A 25,299-nucleotide genomic window follows, 5' to 3' on the forward strand; every position below is an offset into this window, starting at 1 on the left:
GGTACTGCAGGCTACATACAGACACGGACGGACGGACGGACGGACAGACGAACGGACGGACGGACGGACGCATACATACATACATACATACCCACACACACGGCTACATATAGGAGACGGTGTGACCACCGCTCAAAAAAGGAAGGAATGATGGAAGGAAAAAAATATGGAATAAACCAAGGGAGGGACAACAAAAAGAATTGAAGGAACAAACCAAAAATGAGAGGAGTTGGTTCTCCTAACAAGATAGGTCTGTGAGCCCGCCGCCTTCCTCTATGACAGCCTTGGCAAACTGCTTGAAGACCCGGTCCATGTAAGTGTTCTTTCGAGGCCACAGGCCCTCCAGGAAACCAATATGGCCGCCATGACAGGTGATAAGGAGTGCTAGGTTAGGATTCTGCTTCACAGCCTCCACTGGAATGGCTGTAAAAAAACAAACAAAGAAAAACTAGAAATATGCAATTGGAAATTGCAAGTGTGGTTGCCGTGACGCCGGTCAGGGACATGCTGGGCCCCTGATTCAGCCCGGGAAAAAGAGTTGGAGAGGCCCTCAATGCGTGCTATAGAGCTGCTGCTACTCAAAGATTTGCCATTTCAGATCATGACAAGTGACAAGCCAGTGGGCCAATTACATGAGTTATATTTCGTTGTTGTCGGGTGGAAACCTAGTACGTCCAAAACCATTTGTTTTGTATTTATCATTTTAAAAATGACACAAAAAAATGACACATAAAAATGACACAACGCCTCGGCGTTGTGTTCTTGTAGATCTGCTGTTTTCACTACTTTTGTGCAACGGCCTTGTATGATGAAGCAGAGCTTTGCTTTGCGAAAAAATGTACACATTTGAAACTTGGAGATACGAGGTTTCTGCCCGACAGTGACGATTTACTTTGTTGGCCGCCCAGCCCCCAAAATGGAACAAAGGCTGACATTTTATTTATTTTTCCTAATGGCCGGCCTGGACCGGCCAGGAATGAACCGGCCGTTCGGGAGTTGTCCCGCTTTTCCCAATAGCCAGCACGTCTCTGACGCCGGTCACACTTGCAAACATCTCTATCTGTCAGTCCTTGTCCCTATTTGAGCGGTGCTAAACATTCCCTCCTTGTCCTTTCATGCCCATAAATGGAGAACCCTGGTGTCATCAATATTAAGCCCATATCTGGGAATGCCCATACATGGATATACTGTGTCAGTCTCATGTGGTCTATGATGTCAGACATCTACGATGATATCATCTCCATATTTGGGAAAAGTATATATATTTTTTTAATTAAAGTTTATGGAGAAAATGTATCCACGAATACATTTATATAAATTAAACAATGTAACGTATCTCTTAGCAAAATGCAAGGAATCGATTCCCCATTGAAGCCGGCAAATTTGACATATGGCCCACCAAAACTGTGGGAGGAGTAGCGCAGCAAAAATACGTCTATCTATGGGGGGAAAGAAAGATGGAAAGATGGAATAAAGTCAGACAAGTACTATAGTCACACAAATGAAATAAAAAATCAGGTTTTCTTTTGCCTGCTAGGTTCTAAGGCCGGCTGACTGATGACTGATGTCTCCTCCTGTGGAAACTAGTGCACACATCCAGTTGCTTTGGGGGCTGAAACTTACCATGGTTCGGTGAGAAGACATCGTCAGCAGCATTCAGACACAGCATTGGCACCTGCACAGATTTCAGCTTGTGTATGGGGCTGGCATCTCGATAGTAGTCATCATTGGTAGGGTATCCGAACATTATAGAGGTGAACCTCTCATCGAACTCTCGGATAGTCTTTGCCTGCAGGAACAGTTTGAAAAGATGACATGAAATGACAGGTACATCATTTTACAGGATTAGCCTCTATGTGTTATTTAAGTTGAAAGTAAAGTCTACCTTCATAACATGATCTATGTCGTAACACTTTTCATAACCTTACCTTCATAACATGATCTATGTCGTAACACTTTTCGAGCACTGGTCTATGTCTGGAAGAGAGAGCAAAAACACTGCTGTCAGCCACGGGCAACTTTGGCAGATGAAATGGTTTGAATATCAAGGTCAAGGTGATCTTTATTAACACAAATAGAGAAATTAATCGAAAACGTGATAACAGGCAAATAATTACTTTGGTGTCGTTTTTAAAACCGCACGCACGCACGCACGCACGCACGCGCGCGCACACACACACACACACACACACACACACACACACACACACACACACACACACACACACACACACACACACACACACACACACACACACACACACACACACACACACACACACACACACACATTTTTGTTGTTTATCTATCAAGAAGTAAAAATATTTTAGTACAATGTGACTCACTTGACTGACATAAGAAAATTAGTGCAGCCGTGGTGTACTGTATGACGCTAATATATTATTATGGAAACCCTGGCACTTATGTAAATCTGCAGACAGGGAATTTATGGTTTAGACAAGCTTACAACACGTCGCTTCGCGCCACGTTGTAAGCTTGTAGATCGGCGTTGTTTTCAAATGTATGGAATTTATTTTATTTTGTATTAATGAAATTATTTTGAAAGATGATTTATTTTGTTATTCATGAAAAATGTTGGACTTTTTGGGGACTTTTATTTATTTATTCATGTTTTGACATTTCTCGTGACCCACAAATGGGTCCCGACCCAGTGTTTGGGAACTATAGTACAGCGGCTAACAGCAGTATTTTGGGAGAATCGTTCACTTGGTGATACAAGCGTGAAAATTGGTACACATCATCTTTGGAGGCCACTCTTCGATTTAAGAAACCGAGACACTTGAAAATCAAAGATGGCGGCCCCCAAAATTCAAGATGTCCGTCCGAAAACGTGGTTTTTCCATTATAACTCCAAATGCATTGATTTTAAGACCCATAAATGTATTAAAGTTGATATCGCAGATATTTTGGTACCAAGTACATGTCTGTATCTATTTCAGTTCTTGAGATACAGCATATAGGTGCACCGGAGTCTGTAAAAGTACCTATAGGGTGTACCAAATGTAGTTCTAAGAGCGGCCATTTCTTGGGTAAACACAGCCTTACACAGGTGTTTTGATTGGAGTAAAGCATTAGTTCTATGCAATCAAACAATTGAAACACCTGTGTTTTTACCCAAGAAATGGCTGCTAAGGACTACAATGACGTAGCCGCTGGCACACACTATATGCTGTATCTCAAGAACTGCAATAGATACAGACACATACTTGGTACCAAAACATCCGCAATGCCCAGCTTTATATTCAACTTTAATACATTATGGGTCTTAAAATCAATGCATTTGGAGTTCTAATGGAAATAACACGTTTTCGGATGGACATCTTGGATTTTGGGAGCCGCCATCTTTGATTTTCAAATGTCTCGGTTTCTTAAATCGAAGAGTGGCCTCCAAAGATGATGTGTAACAATTTTCACGCTTGTATCACTAAGTGAACGATTGCTCCTATTATCCGCTGTACTACTAGTGGTATAGACAGTAGACCACAGTGCACACAGGTTATCCAAACTCCCCTTCCCCTGACCTCCCAGCCACAGCTGTCTGGCCAGGGCTGGGTACTGGTGGCTCTATAGTGGCTAATCTGGCTTAATCTCACACTGGCCCATTGCAGACCTGTGCACAGAGGCTTGTAGGCAGCTGGTGAGGTAGGAGTTGAAGAGGAAGCGGTCCAGGGGTTTCTCCAGCGACGCGGTGCATTCAAACACATCCCAGCCCGCCGAGAAGACCACCACGCCCTTCAGGCAGGTCTCACGACCTTTACGGCCCAGGTAATTGGCCAGCATCATCCTGGACATTGAGGTTTAGAGGGAGAGATAACAGGATCCGAGGATCGTAAAGGGGAAAGCGATGGGGAAATGCTCCATAAATGACCGATTCTTTCCTTCGTTGCATTAGCGCAGTGCAGTAAAACAAATATTCTTGGCATGGCTTCGAGAAGCTAAACTACATCATCGGAATTAAAACTTATGTCCCAAACAAACATCAAACAACAACTAAGACTCCCCCACAGTGTTCATAACAGTGTGACGGTATAATACCCTTTGATTTAAATCCCCAGTCTGCACAGTGTGTACCAAGGAATTTGGGTCTACTGTTACAATTTAATGAGTACTATTTGTATGGCTAAATTGCTCCATTTTAAGTGACTTTTCCGCAGCATGGTACCGGCTAAACTTGACTCAACTCTACCTGCATTTTTTTTAAATTTTGTATTGGGAACAATTACCTGGTACACTTTTTGGTACTTCTTCCAAGAATCATTACTAGCATCAATGCATCATAACCAGGCGGCAAATAATCTCTGTTGGATTTGAAGCCCACTTTCTGAATCTCTTAAGCATGCAGTTCCCATTAATGACCTGGTTTCGCTATTTCACCTCCTGCTGGCTCCATAAGAATTTACTCTCATGCCCGGACCGCTAGCCTTGTGGTCTGGGCACCTATTAGGCCCAGTAGGCTAAGTAGCCTGACAGAGTCTATGGTCATGATGGACTACTCTATATTGCATGGATGCTCCCAAATAGGGGCACTTGATTGATTTGAATTTATAGACAAACAAACTTTGAAAAGTACAGCAGTATAAAGAGTTAAAAATACATGATATGGATAATACACAAAAAAAGCCAAAGGCTTGTTTCCATTGTGAATAAAGAAATAAGACTGAAAGGGTTTAAACGTCAAAGTTGCCTTTTGTCGCAAATAAAACATTTTGGAGCTTTGAAAAGTGAGTTGTGAGGGGCACCTGCTGGCCTAGTGGTCAAGGCGCATACCACATACTAGGCTATGATGCCTGCTGGCATCGCCGGTTCGATTCCCGATCCAGATGACCTTTGCCACATGTCATTCCCCATCTCTCTCCCCATTTCCTGTCAGTCTACTATCCTATCAAAAAAACCTCAAATTATCCCTATATTTTAAGGAATTCATGATAATAACATAGAAAGGATACGACACAAGAGAAATGGCAAAGCTCACCAAGTAGTGAGACGTTTTCAACCCGGGCAGTTCAGCAGGGGAACGAATTAAGCTCATCTGAATTTAGGTGGAGCCATGACTTCTGGTCAGTTTAACCTGTAATGGTGAATTTAGAACTTTCTGGGCTGTTGGTAGAGCATTCCACTGTGTTGTGGAGAACACATTCTTACCCTTGAGTGACTTGAACTTGGCGGAACAAGTACAGTAGTTTGCCAACTACTGTCTTGGGAACTGCTCCTTTGACTATATTGTTAGGATCTAGAAACATTGGGGGCTTAGCCCAATCTCTAGATTTTCACACGACAATTGCAACATTTTCAAGGGATACAAATACGGGAAGTAAAGCGGAGTGTCTTGCTTTTTTATTGTCTGTCCTGGACCTGCTTCTATGGGCTGGCGGTGCCCGTCAGCAGGGGGTGTTGAACAGGAGAAGTAGGAGGAAGGCACTACATCCTCGCGGTGGGGGCTCCTCACTGGCTGTTGAGTCAGTAGGGTATAACAGCAGTGGCAGCACAGAAATGAGTGGGGAAAACCTATTGGCATAATGACTAAATGGGTAAATTAAAAAATATATATAGCATTAGTGTTAGTGTTAGCATTAGCTTTAACATTAGCATTTTTAGTAAGATCATAAGCATAGGGAAATCGCGATGATGACCAGCTACAGTACAATGAGGGAAATCCTATCTACAGTGGAAAACAAAGTAAAATGATTAGTCAAGTTGAGTTGAGAACCATGCAGTGGAAAAGCAGCATCAGACTGCTTCACTTCAGTACAGTGTGAAGTGAGTGACGCAGTGGCATTGACAACCTTAGTCTTAGCTTGTAGCGAAGGCCTCTCTTACCCGCCCATGGAGACTCCAGCAGCCATAATTGGAGACATTTCATAGTTCCGCTGGATGTGTTCAATGACCGCCTCCAGGTCCTCTGTGTTGGCTGCACAGTAGGTTCTGGGAGTCTGGGTTGAATGGAAACATCAAATGCACTCATTCTTTCTTTCTCTCTTAAATCGCCTCATAGCCCCAAAAACATTACTTTTCGGGGAAATGGAACAACATTTTCTGAAATACTCCAAACAGCCAACCTACAAGCTCTCAATGTGTGTGAGCTTGTAGATCAGCTATTTTCACTACGGTACTTTTGCTTGACACTTGTATAAGGAAGCAGGGCACTATAAGAAAACGAGAAAACATAAAAAGTTGAAATATGGAGATACAAGGTTTCTGCCCGGCAGCGGCGATATGCAACCGACATAGAGTACAAACATGAACAATATCGTTGTTGTCGGGTGAAAACCTTGTATGTCCAAAACCGTTCATTTAGCATTTTTCATTTTAAAAATGATTTAAACTAGTGAAAACAGCCAATCTAAGCACACAGCGCCTCGCACCGCGAGGCGCTGTGTGCTTGTAGATCTGCTGTTTTCACTTCTTTTGTGCGAACGGCCTTGTACAATGAAGCAGGGCTTTACTTTGCGAAAGAGCGTACAAATTTGAAACTTGGAGATACAAGGTTTCCACCCGACAATGACAATATGTAGATTGGTGCAGCAAAACACAGACACTAAGGAAATCTTGAACCAAAACAACCTAATGATAATTTCCATGAGCCATATACTACATGTAAGAGGCAGACAGGTATATGGGATCTAACAGGCTACCTAAAGTTTGATCAAAGTAAATAACTTAGGATATAGAAATATGGTAACATAATGACAGTCCCACCAATATACAACCAGGTCACATTGTTGATTTTACGATGAACCTCACAACTGTTTATTGTACTCTCCTCTCACACAACACAACCAGAACAAGGCCAGAAGAACAAGCTTGGATAACAGATATAAGAAATGCAATGGCATGACTACATGTATATCTTTGAGCGGTGCTAACCGCTACTACATCTGGCTTTGTGTGTATGTCTGTATGCCCGTCCCGCAAAGCTTGGTATAGGCCAAGCCTCACAGGACGTCACGTTGTGGCATGTATGCACATATAAGGCACCGCTCACTTCGCACTGGGTGTGATTATTTAACCCAATAAATCCTTTAAAGAATGGTGCCTTGCTACCAGGTCCGCTAATTTAGTTAGACTTTAGACCTTAGTTTTAGACCTAAATAACTACGTCATAAAAATGTAACACGTGCACTATGCCCATTGGGAAACGAGGTTAATCTTTCTGAGCCTGAAACAGTTTGCCAAGGCAATAGCCTTTACTTGACGGACACAACAAATCACCTCTTACTTGGAGGAGTCCATTTAACAAGGCCAATTCTTGGGTTGCAGTTGTCTCTCCTCAGCTATGGCCCTTCATTGAAATTCAAGCAGAATGTGCAGGGAAAGTAAATGTCTGCTTTCTGCACTCAGGCTGAGTTCCTCTCATAGGCCAACACAGGTAGAGGACTGCAGTGACTTAACATAACAGAGCCCACTAAAGTAAACAAACTCTGGTACACAGCTTGCTGAGATTCAGACGAAATCTTACTATCATATTCAGCCTTGCTGGTACTGTAAACATAAAGGGAACCAGTAGTTTCTCCCGATCTCATGGCTACATGTGCTAAAAAAAGAAGTACTGTAACCGCTATTCAAGCAGAGGTCTAGAATTAGGGCAGTAGCACTTGTACTGTTCTTTAGACAGAGGGCATCTCTCACATAGTGGGCCAAGCACTGGTCTATTTAAACAATGAGGACTATTCACTATTGGTGGCCACTACACAGAGAACACACTGACAACAACGTATGAATGCTAAGTCATTTTCATGAAATGTTGCACAAATACCCAGTTCATATAAGAGATAATTTGCTTCTTCCTTTTTACCATCAGTTCCTCATATAGTGCCATAAATAGAACATATATTAAAACATATGTTATTGAGGTCACCAAATCTAAAATAAATTGTTATGTTGCATTTCTCACAACTTTCAGAGCCTGTCTCTTTCAGATAAATGTGCAGCAGTTAGTCAGAGTGGGAAAACAACAATGGCAGCTACAGTACAAGGCATAGACCAGCCATTGATGCAATGACATTTTATCAAGAGGAAACATTGTCAGCTAGCCTTGGCCACAAGACACTACCATGTCTTGTAGACAAAGGGAGATGGTTGTGTGACACTGTATGATAAGAAGACGCTGGCTATTCTGCAGACTTGAAAGAATGTGCCCCTGTCCAGATGCCTAGAGTAGGTGTTAATACAGACAAGCATTGCACAGGAGCTTAGGCCCATTCTGTTGACTAAATATAACTGAGAGTAGGAGGACAGATGAAACTAGGTGTCTGAACTGCACGTGCCGTGGTAAGGTCATGTTTCTTAGGGGCGGCAATAAAATACACTATCTGTCCACCTGCAACTTAATCCCTGCTATGGGTCAACATGGGCTGTCTGGACAGCCCACATGACACGTGCACAATAGACATGCTCTGCGCTAGATGACTGCTGAAGCACTGGAAAGGGCATTTCTATGATTCTCAAAGTCATAATCCTGTTTTTCTTTGTAACTACACACACATCTCGGGTGTTCTGGTTGGTGTAAATCATTGTGTATGTACATGTATGAGTCTTACCAGCAGCATTTCACCAGACACCCCTCTGTTGTTGAATACCACACATCTGAAACAGTCAAAAGAAATGTGCTCATAAATCCATATATTAAATACATTTGAATGACAGTATAGCCATCTTTGTGAGTCCTTTGAGTTTGATTCTACAAGATTCTGCTTTTAATGCTTCATACAACGGTGTTGTGTGGTGAAAATAGACGTTTCTTTTCTGCCTACAATCATAAAAAAAACGCCTGGTTGAAATAATAATTATAATAAAATAGTCCCTTTTATAGTTGTTAGTGGTAAAATCACCTGTAAACTGCAACAGTGAATCCTTTTAAACAACGTGACTGTGCATGATTGTAGTCTACAAGTTAGCCTACTGACTGTCAAGTTCACATCACAGGAACACCTTGGCCCAAATACAATGAGATATATATCGAGACACAGCTGTACGAAATCATGTCGTTTATAGCTACTGGAGAGTAAAGTCCCCCCCCATACACACACATGGCTCACTAGTTCGTCATCTATTATCTGCAGGAGTCAGACCTGCTGTTTCTACGTATATCACTGTAAGATAGCAGCAGGGTGCAGTCAAACAGCTAGGGGGGCTAGTTGAGGGGAGTGCTTACGTACCACTCACTGCAGCACAGAGCACCATGCTAGATTGGACTAAGCTGCGAAGCTTGTATCAGGATAAACTGTGATAAATTAAGCTACACAGACAGCGGTGGATGGGCAAAAGATGCTGAGTTTGCCTGCTGTCTTCCCATTCCTTCCACATTCTGTTTGAAAGAATCAGTACAGGGAACACAGAAGGGCTGTTTGTTTGGGGAGAGAATGGTAGAGAGGGGGTGGGGTAGAAATCGGTCTCCCTCTGCATCAATGCGTTTTCAATGTTCGGCGATGTACCAAGACAGAGCTGGACACTAGGGTGCTTGGCTGGCACACTTCTCCGTGCACCTGCTCACCTGAACTCTACACAGTAAATTCCCGGTGTTGATTTAACTCAGACGAGTGTACAAATCAAGTCAAATAAGGGTCCATCTGTTTCTTTTCATTTTAACTGAGGTGGAAAAAGTACTCACATTTTGTACTTAAGTAAAAGTATCAATACTGCACTGTAGATGTACTCCGTTACAAGTAAATGTCCAGAATTCAAAATGTAAAAGTATGAAAGTATTGGCATCAAAATGTACTTAAAGTATCAAAAGTAAAAGTACTAAATGTTTGAAAATAGCAGATCTACAAGTAAGTAAATGTACTTAGTTACTTTACACCAATGGATTTTACTGTGTATTCCGCGAATAATCAACATGGACTTGAATGAAGACATAACTGTGTATACATGAATGACTTGCATCAATGGCACGCACAGTGGGACAACTGCATGAATCAGGGCTCTGTGGGCACAATGCCCAGCCTCTCTGGCCAATGGCCATGCAGGAGGACCACCCACCTATAGCCCAGATCCCGGCTCTGTTGGACCATGTGCAGTATGTAGGACTCCCTGCTGGTCCCGGTGAGACCTGGGAGAAGCAGAACGGTGGGTCTGGTGGCAGGGTCAGGGTGAGAGGGACTGGCGTCGTTGTCGAACCAGTCCAAAGAGATCTGCCCTCCATCTGCGGCCTTAATGAGCTCACTGCAGAAACAAGCGGGACAAACCAACTCAGCAATAAGCATCTGACCAGGGGCGTCGCACCAGATCCTGGGCCCTCACATTGGGGGCCCCCTCACTGCGGGCCCCCCCATGAATGTTCTTCATAGGGGGAGGAGGGGGTTTAACCCATTTAGACTGGGAACGCATTATTACGCATTATTTTGTGCTTTAACTATTGAAAAATAGCAGATCTACAGCTTGTAGATCTGCTATTTTTTTTAAATCATGATATCATGACATTAAGTTCCAGGGACCCCCCTGAAGCAAAATGTGAGTTACAAATGTTCGCTTAAAAAGATTTGCACACATTTTCACGACTTTTCAAAAATAGCAGATCTACAAGCTCGCAGTGCGGCACTCTGTGCCGCGCTGTGAGCTTGTAGATCTGCTATTTTTCAATAGCTAAAGTATAGAATAATTAAGGCCCTCCACCTTGGGCCCTAGTAACTCAGTCCCACTTTTCCCCCCCTTTTGACGCCCATGCATCTGACCAATCCTCTGTCTCTATTGCCTGTGTGTGTCTCCCTGTCTTTAATACACACATGACTCTTGTTTTTAAAGCATGCTATATTATTATTATTATGCACTCCGGCTAATTACATAGGTATCACAATACTGCAAAGAGAAGAGATACAAATGCAATACATTGTTGTACACACATTGATGTAGCATTCATAACAACAGCAGGCGTGCATGTCATTGTCACGCTGTATAAAATGAATGAATCTTGCAGCTGTTCATGTGTGGCTAAACCTACGTGAACATCCGGCAGGGTACAAGCATTCTTTCTGACAAGCTTCTCGGCATAATTGCGTTACCTTTTTTTTTATTCCCAGGTAAAATGATTTACTCCGACACATCAATCAACGACAGTGTCAAAGGGAATTTGATATGGCGCTAGTGGAGTCCCACACAGTAAAACCTCTGAGTGCTGATTCAACACTGAGAGGGCACAAATGGAACTTACGGGTCCATTTGATGATTCTATGGCAGGGGTCTTCAACAGGGGGTCCGGGACCCCTAGGGGGTCCTCGAAGTTACAGCAGGGGGGCCGCCAAATCTTTGTGATAGGATCATTCTTTTAAATTAACAACTTGAACCCTCACATCCTTATTCTGAGTAGAACTTTTGCCAAAAATAGCAGATCTACAAGGTCTCAACGCCTCGCAGCGCTTGTAGATTGTCTGTTTTCGGCAAATAGGTTTGGTGTAGAGGTAAAAAAGAGCAGACCAAGTACAGAGTGAAAAGGTCAAGTTTACTAAAAAGACAAATCCAACATAGACTGATGACAGTGCTGTCAAACAAGTCTATGAATCTATCTATCAAATCCATTAAAATCTTAATCACATTTATACAATATGTAGAGGGGGTCCCTGCTTCATCTCTCTCTCTCAGCTAAGGGGTCCTTGGCCTGAAAACATTGAAGACCCCTGTTCTATGGTATTTGTACACTATCAGGGTGAAATGGACACTCTGGGCTTTACAGTGCACCTAAACACAGGGGCGTCACAAGGGGTAGGAAAGTGGGACTGAGTTACTGGGGCCCAAGGTGGAGGGGCCCTAGTAACTTTATCTATTGAAAAATAGCAGATAGGGGCGCCTGCTGGCCTGGTGGTCAGGGCGCATACCACATGCTAGGCTATGATGCCTGCTGGCGTCGCCGGTTCGATTCCCGATCCGGACGACCTTTGCCACATGTCATTCCCCATCTCTCTCCCCATTTCCTGTCAGTCTACTGTCCTATCAATAAAGGCATAAAAAGCCCAAAAACAAAATCTTAAAAAAAGAAAGAAAAATAGCATATACAAGCTTGTATCTGGATCTGCTATTTTTGAAAAGTTGTGAAAATGTGTGAAAATCTTTGAATATATGTATTTTTTAAGCGAACATTTCTAACTCAAATTTTGCTTCTGGGAGTCCCTGGAACTAAATATTTTGAGATCGGGGTCCGTGGCCAAATACATATCATCTTGGGCCTTGGGGGTCCTTGACATAGGTTTCTTGCACACATTTTCACGATTTTTCAAAAATAGCAGATCTACAAGCTCGCAGCGCGGCACTCGGTGCCGCGCTGTGAGCTTGTATATCTGCTATTTTTCAATAGATAAAGTTATTAGGGCCCCTCCACCTTGGGCCCCAGTAACTCAGTCCCACTTTCCTACCCCTTGTGACGCCCCTGTGTGCAGGTGCACTGTAAAGCCCAGAGTGTCCATTTCACCCTGATAGTGTACAAATAGTGTGCTTGTATATCTGCTATTTTTCAATAGTTAACATTCATGGGGGGCTCGCAGTGAATCCTTGTACCCAGGGCCCAGAATTTGGTGTGACGCCCCTGCCTGCACACAGCTCATTGTGACAACCGTTTTATTTCCCCTGTGATCGTCCCGTCAGAGTGCTATTCAAGAAGCCCCAAGTCAAGAGAAAGGAGCGCTGGGGGGGGGGGCTTACACAGATGTACTGTATCACTGTAAAGTCCTCTGTGTTCATATAACTCAGAGAGTGTACAAATGAAACCATATGGGCCAATAATGGTCCATTTGGTTACATATTTACACTCAAGGAGGATGCATTAACACTGAGGAATAATATGTTAGGACAAATGAATCGCCTGGGCTACAAATGTAAGCTGGCACATAATTTAGTCCTAGTACAATGCATGTGCGCATACACACGCACAGGCGCACACATACACACACATACACACACACACAAACACAAACACAGAGCAGTAGAGTAAACCTGGCCAGGCTATGAGACATCAGCATGAAATTACAGAACCACTATAAAATATGCACCTTACGGCCAGACTTGAAAGTTAAGGAGGCCCAATCCACAGTGAGCAACCCACAAGGCGTGAGGAGATGATCTTTTATAGGTACTCTATAGGTTCACTGATCTAGGAGTGGAATTTCTCACAGATGGACTTGAATAAATCAGACAGCTTTCAGGGTCTCTGTCATTGGGCAAACCTTGGGGTAACTTGATTATAGGTGGTTGTCTTCCGGATGGAGGGAAAATGTGATAACGTCAGTAAATGTCATAGCTGTTACTGGGTTTGATTAAAGATGGGTGGCTGCAGGACTTGACATGGCCCCTCTGCATTGTGGGAAAGTGTTTCTCCTTGATTGAGTAGAGGACATACAGTGAAAATCAAAGGTAATGTGAATGTCCTGCCTGGAGACGATGCGAAAGATAGGACAAAAACTCTGGGACAAATATCCATAACAGAATTATGTGTTGTTGGTAATTGAATGTACTGTAAAGAACGGACAGCCAAGAAAGCAAAAAAACAAAAAAAACAAACAAAACATCAGTTATGGACACAAGATTTCAATATCAGATGTATTCCAGTAATATTACCATTACCGAGTGGTCCAGGCGCATACCAGGCTCTGATGCCTGACAGCACGTTGCGGGTTCGAGTCCCATTCCCGACGGCCTTTGCTGCATGTCACTCACCGTCTCTCTCTCTCCCTTTTTCCTGTCTACCTACTGTACTATCAATAAAGGCAAAAAGCCCAAAAACATAACTTTAAAAAATGTACGCAGTTCCTCCATATCATTGGACAGGAGTTGATCAAACAGTCCAATTGCCTATCCTCCCTGCTCTATATTAGCCAAAATGTCCTGACAGTCATGTTAAGAAACAAGAAATAATAATGAAGAAATAATGGATGATTGGTACTGTTAGAATAAGGATTTTTAGTTGCCTGTGTCTGTAATTTTCTTTATTATGTTTGATGCTCTGTTAAATATGCGATGCAATTTTTGTTTTGTGTATGTATATGTATTGTATGTCCATCTAGTATGATTATTACATAATAATTAGAAAGAAGATGCAATTCTGGGAAATTGCGAGTGTGGTTGCCAGGGCAGGAATTTCATGGAGGCCATGAAGGCCATGGCCGTCGTTGCCCCTCAGTTTGGCTTTGTGACCCTCCAAAAAATGACATACCCCGAGGCCACAGTGGCCTTAATGCCCCAGTAGCTGACTGTAGGCCTGGGGCGGTATGGATTTTTAATTATCGCGGTAATAAGTCACTGTTTAACAACGGTATGGCGGTATCCCCCCCAAAACGTTTCTTTGGGGCGCCTGGTGGCCTAGTGGACCAGGCGCATACCATATAGGCATTGCCATTTCGGCATCAATGCCTGTCGGCGTCGCCGGTTCGATTCCCGATCCGGCTGACCTTTGCCGCATGTCACTCCCTGTCTCTCCCCCATTTCCTGTCAGTCTACTGTCCTAAAGGCAAAAAGCCCAAAAACAAATCTTTAAAATATAAAAAATAAAGTTTCTTTGAATGATAGAGAAAAGAAGAAAAAAAAGAAAGAAAAGAAAAACGTAGTAGGCCTATACATTACTCAACCGCTGTATTGCAGTTATTGTACCTAGTCCTAGACTGTCACCACACCAATGCAACTCCTTGCAAATAGTTGCAACTCTTGCAACAAAACAGTTTTAAGGCCATGTCACAACAATGCAACTCCTTGCAAATAGTTGCAACTCTTGCAACAAAACAGTTTTAAGGCCATGTCGCACCCAATGCAACTCCCTGCAACAGCCATTGGGGATAATCGTTGCAAGAGTTGCATGCAACAGTTTTATTACAAGGAGTTGCGACTAGTTGCAATGGTGTGGACTGGCCTTAAGGGAAGTTCACGCCTAGCACTATAGCGATAACTGTTGTCATACTGCTGTGAACTCTTTCATCAACTTAAGCTAGAACCTTTTTTTAAATAAGTTATAAAATATAATCGGGGTATAATCGCAGTTATGAACACGGTATACATTGCAACCACGGTATGGCGTTATAACGGTTATTGCATTTGCACCCAGCCCTAGCTGACTGTACTACTTTCTTCACTGTCTTGTCAATATGTAGGCACCATTGTCTCTTTCTTGTCATGTAGACACCAGTGTCTTTTGTTGAGTCCCCATTTTTTAACCAATCCAGTATCTTTGATTTGTGCAGGGCTGAGCATGGATCATATTGTAAATACCAATTTATTTGTTTCACAGCAGATAGTCTACATATTACATTTTAAATCCTCCGTAACCCTTAAATTCAATTAATTTTTTCAATGGACAAAAATCTTGTTTCATTTGATGGCCTTCCTGCCCTGGCATTTGGCCTTTGTGCCATAAAAAGATGGACAACACCAAAGGCCAAGTGGCCTTGCCCCTAAAATGACGAAATTCTAGGCCTGGTGGTTGCCATTTTTATAGTAAGGATAGGCAGAATGTCATGTGAAGCTTGACCAATCCTCTATAACACGGTGACGGTTATTGACACGATGGTTATTGACCAATCCTCAAGCTAGCACAACTCCCCCATTGAACTCAACGGACTTACTCTGTAATGGTGACGTCACCGAGAATGCTGCTTCCTGATTGGCAATGAGTTTACCCAGAATTGTCTAGAACTATAATGTGTTGCCTACAACCACACAGTCCACACTAATAATAAAAAATCACACCCAATGTGAAGTGAGCGGTGGTCGTGCTTGCATAACGTCTTCAGACTAGGATTTGAGTCTAGGATGTACAGGCTATGCTACACACACACACACACACACACACACACACACACATTTTGCTATGGCAAAACGCTGAGGAAAAAGGCTACAGACACAAGCACAGCCACTCTATGGAGCGGTTTACCACCGCTCAAAAATGGAAAAGAAATGGTTTGGAACAGATAACTATGGACTATGGATATTCAGGCCAGATTTGTAAACATTTGGGACACACTGAGCAAAAGTTGCATCCACACAGCTAAATCCCCCCTTCCAATGACCACAGGAATGAAATGGCATGGCAATGTTCACATGGTCCATACTCCCCGAAACAGACTTAAGCCCACCTAATCCCGATGACGATGATGTATACTGTATACCCCTCCTTAGTCCCTACCACACTTTTAAATCATTCCAATGCGGGGGGGGGGGGGGTGGAAAGCATTGGCCAATGCCATTGATCCTCAAAAGAATGTACAGTATCTGAGCAGCTACAGTACAGTGGTCTCTGAGCCAGCATGACGGCGCAAAAGATCCCATTCACGTTTGAGCTTTTGAGTCTTGGTCACGAGCAAGAGTGGGATTTGTTTCCCAGTGTGAAACTTGGAGAGAAGGAATCAAGGATCAGGTAATAATATGCCTAATGGCAGACCCAAAGTGACCAAGCCAATTTCTTGTGTTTTTAATAAACCTGCCCCTCAGCAGGCCTGGAATAGAAGGCTAATATTTCTGGTATTAAATTACTCTACAGCAAACGTTCCAGCTTTAACATATCCTTTAACATAACACATGTTAGGCTTATCTCTTATCGGACATGCACTCCACCAGTTTGTCCATTGGACTGGGATAAGTAGGCTAAACGCTTCCAAGAAACATTTTCATTGTCTGTGCTCTTGGGGGAGTACTTACTTTCTGTAGCTGACCCCAGGTTTAGCTGTAACAAAGGGTCTCAGCAGGGTCTGGATGCGGCTCTCCCAGCACCAGAAGGTGGGGTAGTAGGTTTCTGACACCACTGGACATTGTTCCCTCAGAAACTGGTAGAACTTCTTTCCTCCTGATATGAGTTGTGGTTTCTACAAAACAAAACAAATGTTTTTTTTAGTCCACATTAACATGATTTTTTTTTTTTTTTTTTGATGATGTTTCAGTATCCCAAACATTATCAAGACAATGAAAATGTTTTAGAAAAAAGCACCATCACAAGTGACAAAAAAACCTGGTAAATCATGTGTTTTCACACACGCACGCGCACACGCACGCGCACGCACGCACGCACGCACGCACGCACGCACGCACGCACGCACGCACACACACACACACACACACACACACACACACACACACACACATACATATGAATTCAGTACAATACATTTCTGAGATTTTGTGAGAATGTAATGTAAACTGTTTATCGAGAAGAAAGGCGGGTCCTATACTGGGACTGACCTATCACTCACTGTCTGTACTGTGTAACTGGAGGTCAGCACAACACATCTGGAAGAAGCTGCACGATTGGATTTTCTACTTTAGCAAATATACGAATTACACATTAGGCCCAGCTTTACATTAACATTGTGTGTGAGAGAATGATTAATACAAAATAATACACTGAATGTCCAATGGATATGAAGTGACCTTTAGTAGCCTAAACGTATTGCATAAAGCTCATTACTTTGGTCTAAACTCTAAAGCCATTCTGTAGCAGACTAGCCATCTTAACCTGTGATCCTGGATTCTATTCTATTCCATTATGTTATATATTCTAATTTAATTATTTATTTTGACTAGGCCTATTATATATTTTTGCCCTGTGGTTAATCATAAACTTCCTCTGTCTGCAGTTTTCGTTTAGCAATAAGCTATAGACCTAAGCTATAATTTAATTTGTAGCTATTATGACGTTTGTGATGATAGCTAATCAAGACTTTGTTAAGACTTTCCAGTGAACAATAAACGTATTGTGACCTGAGCACAAGCATTTCAATTGCCATTAGCTGGTGTCGAGTCACAAAACAATATTCCAATAGCTTAAATACATTCTTATGTAATTACAAATAGTTACTACTACATAGTAGCCTACATGCCACTAATTTGGCCTACATCCCACATCAAGGGTAACCTATAGACTTCACTGCCTCCCACCACATCACACATGTGCGGGCGTCAGGGATACAGAGCAACCTAATCTATGTATCCATCCATCCATCAGCAAATGCAGCGGTCGTTTCTGGGTGCAATGGCAATTACAGCAGCGCTCCTCTATGGAAAACATAAACGCTGACTAAACTGTGACTGTGATATCATAATTATGAAACGTGGTTGTTCAAAGCAGCCGGTTAGATCCCCTACCTTCGCTACAGATATCAAGTAGTAGCAGGTATATGCAGCGCTGAAACCCAGCACCAGGGACAGACCCACTCCAGATCCAAATAGCCCGACTTTCACTTGATTTTCGAGATACAACGAGAGGTCCCTTGTCAAAACGTTGAAATTGAAGTCCAGGGAGATCATTGCAAGGTCGCACTGTTCCCTCGCACTGCAAGGATAGCGGCCGATGCGGCTGAAGTGAAATGTCAGCTCTCCGGATGCCTGCGGTGCTATGGGTGCCGGTGCTGCTGTGTGAAGGAGACAGTCAAGGGGAGCTGATCTGGGGCGATATAGATAGGGGCGGATGATGGCGCTCTCTGACCAACTATGTACATGGAAACCGAGCAGATCAGAGTCTGGCTCCACCTACAGTTAATAAAGATGCTCTACACACTAGTACAGTGATTTTCAAACTTTTTCATGTCAAGGTCCATTATTTATTGGGAATTTGAGCCACGGACCACCATTTGATGTGATTTTGCCTCTCTGACCGGAAACTTTGAATATTTTGTTGTCGTTGGATAAGATTTTGTCCACAATTCCATGCTGTAGTGGTCTACCATATAGGACATACATGGGCAACTGGCGGCCCGGGGGCCACATGCGGCCCCCACCTTCACTTAATGCGGCCCGCAGGTTAATATCAGAATACGAATATACTGATATATTATATTAATTCCAAACATGCAAAACAGGACCTCCTTTAATTACTTCAGTCCATATTAGTAGTTTTTGATGGCTAGTATTAAAATTGTAGGCTACTGTTTTTATGTCCAACTTATTTGCAATAAAGTTCATAAAGTTTACATATTGTAAGTACAGTATAACTAAATTAAGAACATTGCGACACGTTTAGCACTTGTAGACTGGCTATTTTTAGCTACTCATGACAGTAGAATGAAGAAGTGGGAGATCATTTACGAAATAAGTTACGTTCAAATATGGAGATAATATGGAGAGGTTTCTGTCGACAGCAACAATATGCAATGTGGCCCCCTGGAGTGAGTGTGGAAATACAGTGGCCCCCTCTATCATCAAAGTTGCCCAACCCTGATATAGGAGATAACATGCTGGCAAACATTGGTCAAAATAACATCTTGTAAATTAAGAAGGCTATATAAATAAAAGAGTGCAGGCCTATTAAGGGTCCATTCGGTTTCATTTTAAACTCTCAAGAGTTAAAGATTTATAAGGGTCCATTTGGTTACCAACTCTCCATCTTTTAGCTGGAGAATCACTGCACCAGGTCTACACAAGTGCTGTTTTTTGGCCCAGAAACACATCATTTGGGATATTATGGGATATTATGGAGAATAATTATATAATAATTCTACTTGAGGCTTCAAAGCTGCATAATTAACTATGTGTCAAGCGTTTCCGCTATCGATTAGAAATGAGAAATAATCCAAATAATTCTAGGGTGTATGCCTATCTGCCTTTGAGTGCCCAGTAACACCATTTACTTGTTACAGCTTTAACAAAAATAGACCAACGTGTGTAGGCCTATTTCTCACCAAGGAATAAGGAGGCCTTTTTAGCTTATTATTCAATTTCACCACAATGCATGCAACATTTAATTTAACATTGATAATTGAATATGATTATATGACTAATTGAATACTTTATTAACTGTTAAAAAATAAGGTCTGCTAATAGATTTTTAAACCTAAGACTCAATTCAGCTTCATTCACACACATGGTTATGCAGCCTATTTGAAAATCTAGGAAAAAATGGGATCATTCATGATGCGGAGTCCCTCCATTTCGTGGTTGGATGAAGTCAGGGCATGAGACACTGTGGAGTGGACAATGATGTTCATGGACAACATTGTGATAATGTAGTAAGATGAGGGAACAGGTTGAAGAGGGTCTGGAAAGGTGGAGGCATTTAGCCTACAGAGAAAGGGAATGGAAGTCAGAGAGGTGGCAAAGGAGAAAAAGGGTTTAAATACCTGGGGTCAATATCCAAAGTAAGGGGGAGTGTGGGAGAGTGCTACGATTCTCATTAGGAGAGACTGCAAGGGTGGACAAGATCAGAAATGACTACATAAGAGGATCAGCCCAGGTTAGAACGTTTGGTGATAAAACAAGAGAGATGATGCTGAGATGGTGTGGACAAAGGAGGGGTGGTGCCAGGGTACATTGGGAGAAGGATGCTGAAGACGGAGCTGCCAGGCAAGAGGAGAAGAGGAAGGCCAAATGGATCCGGTGAGAGAGTACATGCTGGAGTGACCAAGGAAGACACAGAGAACAGAAGCAGATGGAAACAGATGATCCACTGTGGTGACCCTGATGGGAATTAACCGAAAGAAGAAGAAGGAGAAGAAGAAGACTAAGCTGTGTAGGCTATACAAGATTTCGGCCCGATGGGCAAGCACATCCAACGGTCAAGGACAGAGCGAGTGTGTTGGTCACCCTTTGTTAGCCCTCTGGTTGGTCTCTGACTGACCAACCAGCAGGCTCTATCTGCCTTGTCCCGCCCTGGTTCCGCCTTTTTTATGTTGAATTTGCTAAAACATACTTTTTGGAGAAATTAAAAAAAATGCTGAGTCACTATACTGCAACTGAGCAGCTTCATTTGACTGGAACCAAGTTTTAAATTAGAATTGATCAGACAATACGAAGCAACTGAATTAAAATGGTAGTGGATGGAGTGTCTCACCGAGTGTCCCACCAAGACACAGCAACCAATGGGTGGGAAGAGGGGTGGGACAACGGGGCGGGAGTCGCGGGACTTGGCAAAGGGTGAATTGTACAATTATCTCCACTAGGCCGGACTACCGAAGGCCGGAGATTATGTTTTTGCCCCTGTCCGTGTGTCTGTCTGTCATCTGTTTATTGTCTCTGCTGGCAGAGGCTGGAGACTCAACTGTTTATGTTGCTGTCCATCTGTCCAGCCGTCCGTTCATTTCTGCCTGACTAGATTTTCCAAAACTCACAAATTGATACATATAATTTTTCATATTCCATTCCAATTAGCTAATAATTAACTTCCAAAATGTGTGGGCAATGGGTAGGCCTGGCGGATCTCTGCGCTCTGAGGAGCACACTTTTCTAGTTTTGGTCTATTAGGGCTACAAAACATATAGCTACTCTAATTGATTTTGGATTAAGAGTAAGGCAATTGTAAAGGTGCAACTGCAAGTGTATATAGCTCTATTTATTGTAATCATATAGTGTTCAGTGACAGGTCTCCCTGATGTCTCTTGAGCTCTTTAGTACACAGAAGATTTAAGGCTCCAGTTATAAATCCTCAGTGCCCAAAAATCTTGTTATTTGATTGACTTTTGAGTGGCTGTATTGTGATCACTGTTAATGCAATTCTTTTGCCGGAAAGTTTATTATCCAAAATAAAACCCTATTAAGTATCCTCTCTTTGCCTGTGACTAATAGGCCTGCAGTACATTGTCACCAACTCTGATCAAAGTGATCATAAAGCCCAGGGACTTACTTAGGGGTGTCTCGACCCACATTATGGATTGTGTTTTTCCCAGGTGAAACTAGGCTAATGACAGTTTGCTATCAGAAAGCAACAAACCAATATATTTCTGAGCGTGGTGCATGAGGACTCTTTCAACCGGTGCACCATTTGTAGCCTAGTCATTTGCAAACATTAACAAATTGCAGTTACATGCTGATTTCACCAATAGGCCTAAGGCCAGAGAATTCTTATTTTTCCCCCTTTTTTTTGACAAGTCAAAACACTTTAACAACACAAATGTTGTGCCATCCCTGGCACAAAATATACCATTAAGAATGAGGGCGAGAAGCGTCCTCGCCCTCTCGCGTCTCGCCCTCACACATGGGCGCGTGCACGCATCCGCCTGGGTGACAGCAGACTGCTGGGCAAGCCCTGGCGCTTTGGCATAGGATCAACTTTCCCCAAATATGGATGAGCTGGGATGAGGTGTCACGCACTGTGACGCACATGGGCTTAATATTGATGACATCATGGATCTAATCTTCATATGGGCATAAAAGGGACAAGGACGGAATTAATTTGCAACATCATGTCAGAACTTTTCATATCCTTCTGACAGCTGAGCTGGGATGATATTGATGACATCAGGGATCTCCATATATGGACATAAAGGGGACAAGGACGGAATTCATTTGCAACATCATTGTGATGTCAGAACCAGTCAGCTCAGCTGAGCTGGGATGAGGTGATGTCAAAACAGGTCAGCAATATCCTTCTGCTGAGCTGGGATGAGGTGTCACAGTGCGATGTCAGAAGAGTGACAGACAGACAGACAGACAGACAGACAGACAGACAGACAGACAGACAGACAGACAGACAGACAGACAGACAGACAGACAGATATGAGCCGGAGGTTTTCATAACTAAGTAGCGACCTATGGTTGCAACTATACATATAGCCGCCTACTACATATGATGTTGCATTGCAATACTACATTTTTTGGGCTCCTTGACATAAAAAAGTTTGTGAACCACTGTAGAAAGTATTAATAAAGTTCATCTCTTTTATGAAGAGTTTTAACCTGCAGTCCTGGACCCTCACTCACATCTCTTGTCAGACCTTTCTTTGCTCCGCATGCAGGTGGGTGGTCAGTGTGGTCAGTGACCACCCGTGGCCACCTGGTCAAATCAGTGGTTCCCAAACTTTTTAGCTCAAGACCCAAAAGAGAATTAGACATTTGCCCTGGACCCAAACTAGGGAAAATACAAATGGGTCCCGACCCAATGTTTGGAAACCAGTGAGTCAAATCTCCACACTTTGACCTGAGTCACCCATATAATGTATGGAGTCACCTGACGGCCGATGACGTCTTCGTGCGTCAATCTGTCTGTACTCTGTAGGCTACTCTGGACTGGTGGCTGGCCTAACAGCTGCTCTCATCTGATTGACAATAATCAGTGGTTGAAAAAGTACTTGCATGTTTTACTTTAGTAAAAGTATCAATACTGCAATGTAGAAAATCCTCAAGTAAAAGTCCTGATTTCAAATTAAAACTATGAAAGTATTGGTTAATTGGTATCAAAGTGTACTTGAAGTACCAAAAGTAAAAGTACAAAATGTGGGAAAATAGCCGATCTACAAGCTCACAATGCGTTGTGAGCCTAGGTATAAAATAGGGCTAAAGTGCATAATGTGTGTTTTGTAATAATATAATTTATATTCGCAAAGTAACTAGTAAATAAAGTTTAAAAAAATTAATGGCAGAGTAAAGTACAATATTTGGATCCGAGATGTAGTGTAGTAGAAGTAAAAGTATTGGAAATACTCAAGTAAAGTACAAATACCTAAAAAATATTTAAATACAGTACTTGAGTAAATGTACTTAGTTACTTTACACACACCACTGACAATAATGGCGACGCGTACAGTTGTGAGTTGGCTCCAGCAGGGAGCCGTTTGACAAAGGCAGCACAACGGCCGCTCAACCCCCAGCCAGGAGCCAGCAGCACTGCTCGGTGCTCGCATTCAACACCGACCGGGAGAAGCACAAGGCAGGGCGGACTACAACATTAGTTCTTTAACGCGATCAACATTAGCTGCTAAACCTGGAACGAACAGGGGGGTTTTAGCTTGCTAGCGAAGCATTAGCCGTCCAGCTAGCTGCCTAGCTCAGTGTAAGAGGTGGCAGTCAGTCAGATATATTCTTGTTGTGTGGAGTCAGTGGAGGAGGAGGGACATCCCCAGTTTGCCAACAAACAAAGATCTTGGCAACCATCTAGCAATGTGGCTTCACTTTACGAGCTTGTGGGTGATCGCTTTCCCCATCTGGCTGTGTTAACATGGAAAGAAGGCGCTGAGAACAGGTTTTTTTTATGCAAGAAAGTGCGCGGTGTTGAACATCTTCCTTGGGGTGGGGGGGCAGCTAGCTGTTTAGCTTCTGTGTCCTGTTGCTTTTTTCACGTCGTCCACTAAAGGGGCTACTGGGGCTAGCAGTATAGCTCCCTGGCTAACTTCATACACAACTCGCTGTGGCATTGCTGCCAGGGGGTCCTTGTTTTCAGCGACAATGACCACGGGCAGGAACAACCGGGTGATGATGGAAGGGGTCGGGGCGAGGGTGCTCCGCGGACCCGACTGGAAGTGGGGGAAGCAGGACGGCGGAGAGGGGCACGTCGGCACGGTCAGGAGCTTCGAGAGTCCCGAGGAGGTGGTGGTGGTCTGGGACAACGGCACCGCGGCCAACTACCGCTGCTCCGGCGCCTACGACGTGAGGATCTTTGACAGCGCTCCCACAGGTAGGCTGGAGCTCAGTTAAAGTGTTTCTCAAACTTTCACATTTCAAGGTCTCCCCCCTTAACTCTGACAGTGTACAAATGGAACCAAAATGAACCCTGAGGGTTCATTTTGGTTCCATGTGTACACTGTCAGAGTTACAGACGTGTATGGGTAAATGCACAAGTCCGACATCTCATTAGTTCTTCATTGGTTAGGTTTAGGGTTAGAATTCACCAGGTTACCAATACCATTCACCAGTGCCGGACTAATGGGATGTTGGACAAATGCCATGGCACAGTGGCACCCCCGGCCTAAAGTAACCCACAGAGTCCCTGGAAATCCACTTTGAGAACCACTGTTGTAGCTCATTAGAGTGGTTGTCCATGGCAGTGGTCCTCAAACTTTCTCATGTCAAGGAAGTACATGTTTACAAATTGACACTTGTCAGCCCGCGTACCCACTTGTGAAAAGATATGCCAGGGACCCACATTAGAGAAGATTGTTTACGGCAGCGATTCTCAACCAGTTTAATTTCAAGGACCCCAAGTTTGACTTGCATTTAGGCTACTGACCCCCCATTTAATGATATATCTGAGACACCAATGGTCCATTTGGTTCCATTTGTATTTTGAACACTCCCCTCTAACATACCCTTAAAAGTCCTCTTGGTTCATAACTATCATTTAGCTGGAGACCCCCTGGAACTCCCTCAAGGACCCCTGGGGGTTCCTCGGATCCCACTTTAAGAACCAATGCCGTAAGGGTCTAAATAAATAAATGCTGTTTACATTTGTACACAGTTAGGCCATGTGAAGGGGTTACCTGATAACTGTCTGTCAGTGTTGCATGATTAATCCTCGCCAACTGAATGTGACAGGCACCATGGGAACTCCATGACATGGCCCAGTTAGAGTTCAGAGTTAGAGCTTTTCATCTTCTTAAAGTGATGTTTCATTTTCAGGCCCGTGACCAGGCCAGGGACCTATCAACAATATAATGGGGAGTAGGATTATTACAG

General features: G+C 43.1%; 2 protein-coding genes across 3 annotated transcripts in view; one reads left to right on the forward strand and one right to left on the reverse strand.

Moving 5' to 3' along the window:
- Positions 1-238: 238 nt before the first annotated feature.
- On the reverse strand, positions 239-18,231 carry abhd3 (abhydrolase domain containing 3, phospholipase; the record flags this gene model as incomplete). The annotated part of the gene is made up of 9 exons (XM_080725763.1): positions 18,067-18,231; positions 16,627-16,790; positions 10,000-10,182; positions 8,559-8,604; positions 5,839-5,951; positions 3,632-3,805; positions 1,929-1,977; positions 1,624-1,789; positions 239-423 (listed from the first exon to the last, which is right to left on the reverse strand). The coding sequence occupies exons 1-9, from the start codon at positions 18,226-18,228 to the stop codon at positions 239-241; spliced, it is 1,242 nt and encodes a 413-aa protein (XP_080581889.1). The 5' UTR covers positions 18,229-18,231.
- A 5,195-nt stretch (positions 18,232-23,426) lies between these two features.
- The window catches only part of mib1 (MIB E3 ubiquitin protein ligase 1), an 85,018-nt gene continuing 83,145 nt past the window's right edge, over positions 23,427-25,299 (forward strand). For both annotated transcript variants that reach the window (XM_080726629.1, XM_080726630.1), the window contains exon 1: positions 23,427-24,301. In XM_080726629.1, the coding sequence (XP_080582755.1) occupies positions 24,073-24,301 (229 nt within the window). In that variant the 5' untranslated portion in view covers positions 23,427-24,072. The remainder of the gene's footprint in view (positions 24,302-25,299) is intronic.

This window comes from Nannobrachium achirus (genome assembly GCF_963921795.1).
Source record: "Nannobrachium achirus genome assembly, chromosome: 5".
Taxonomy (NCBI): Eukaryota; Metazoa; Chordata; class Actinopteri; order Myctophiformes; family Myctophidae; genus Nannobrachium; species Nannobrachium achirus.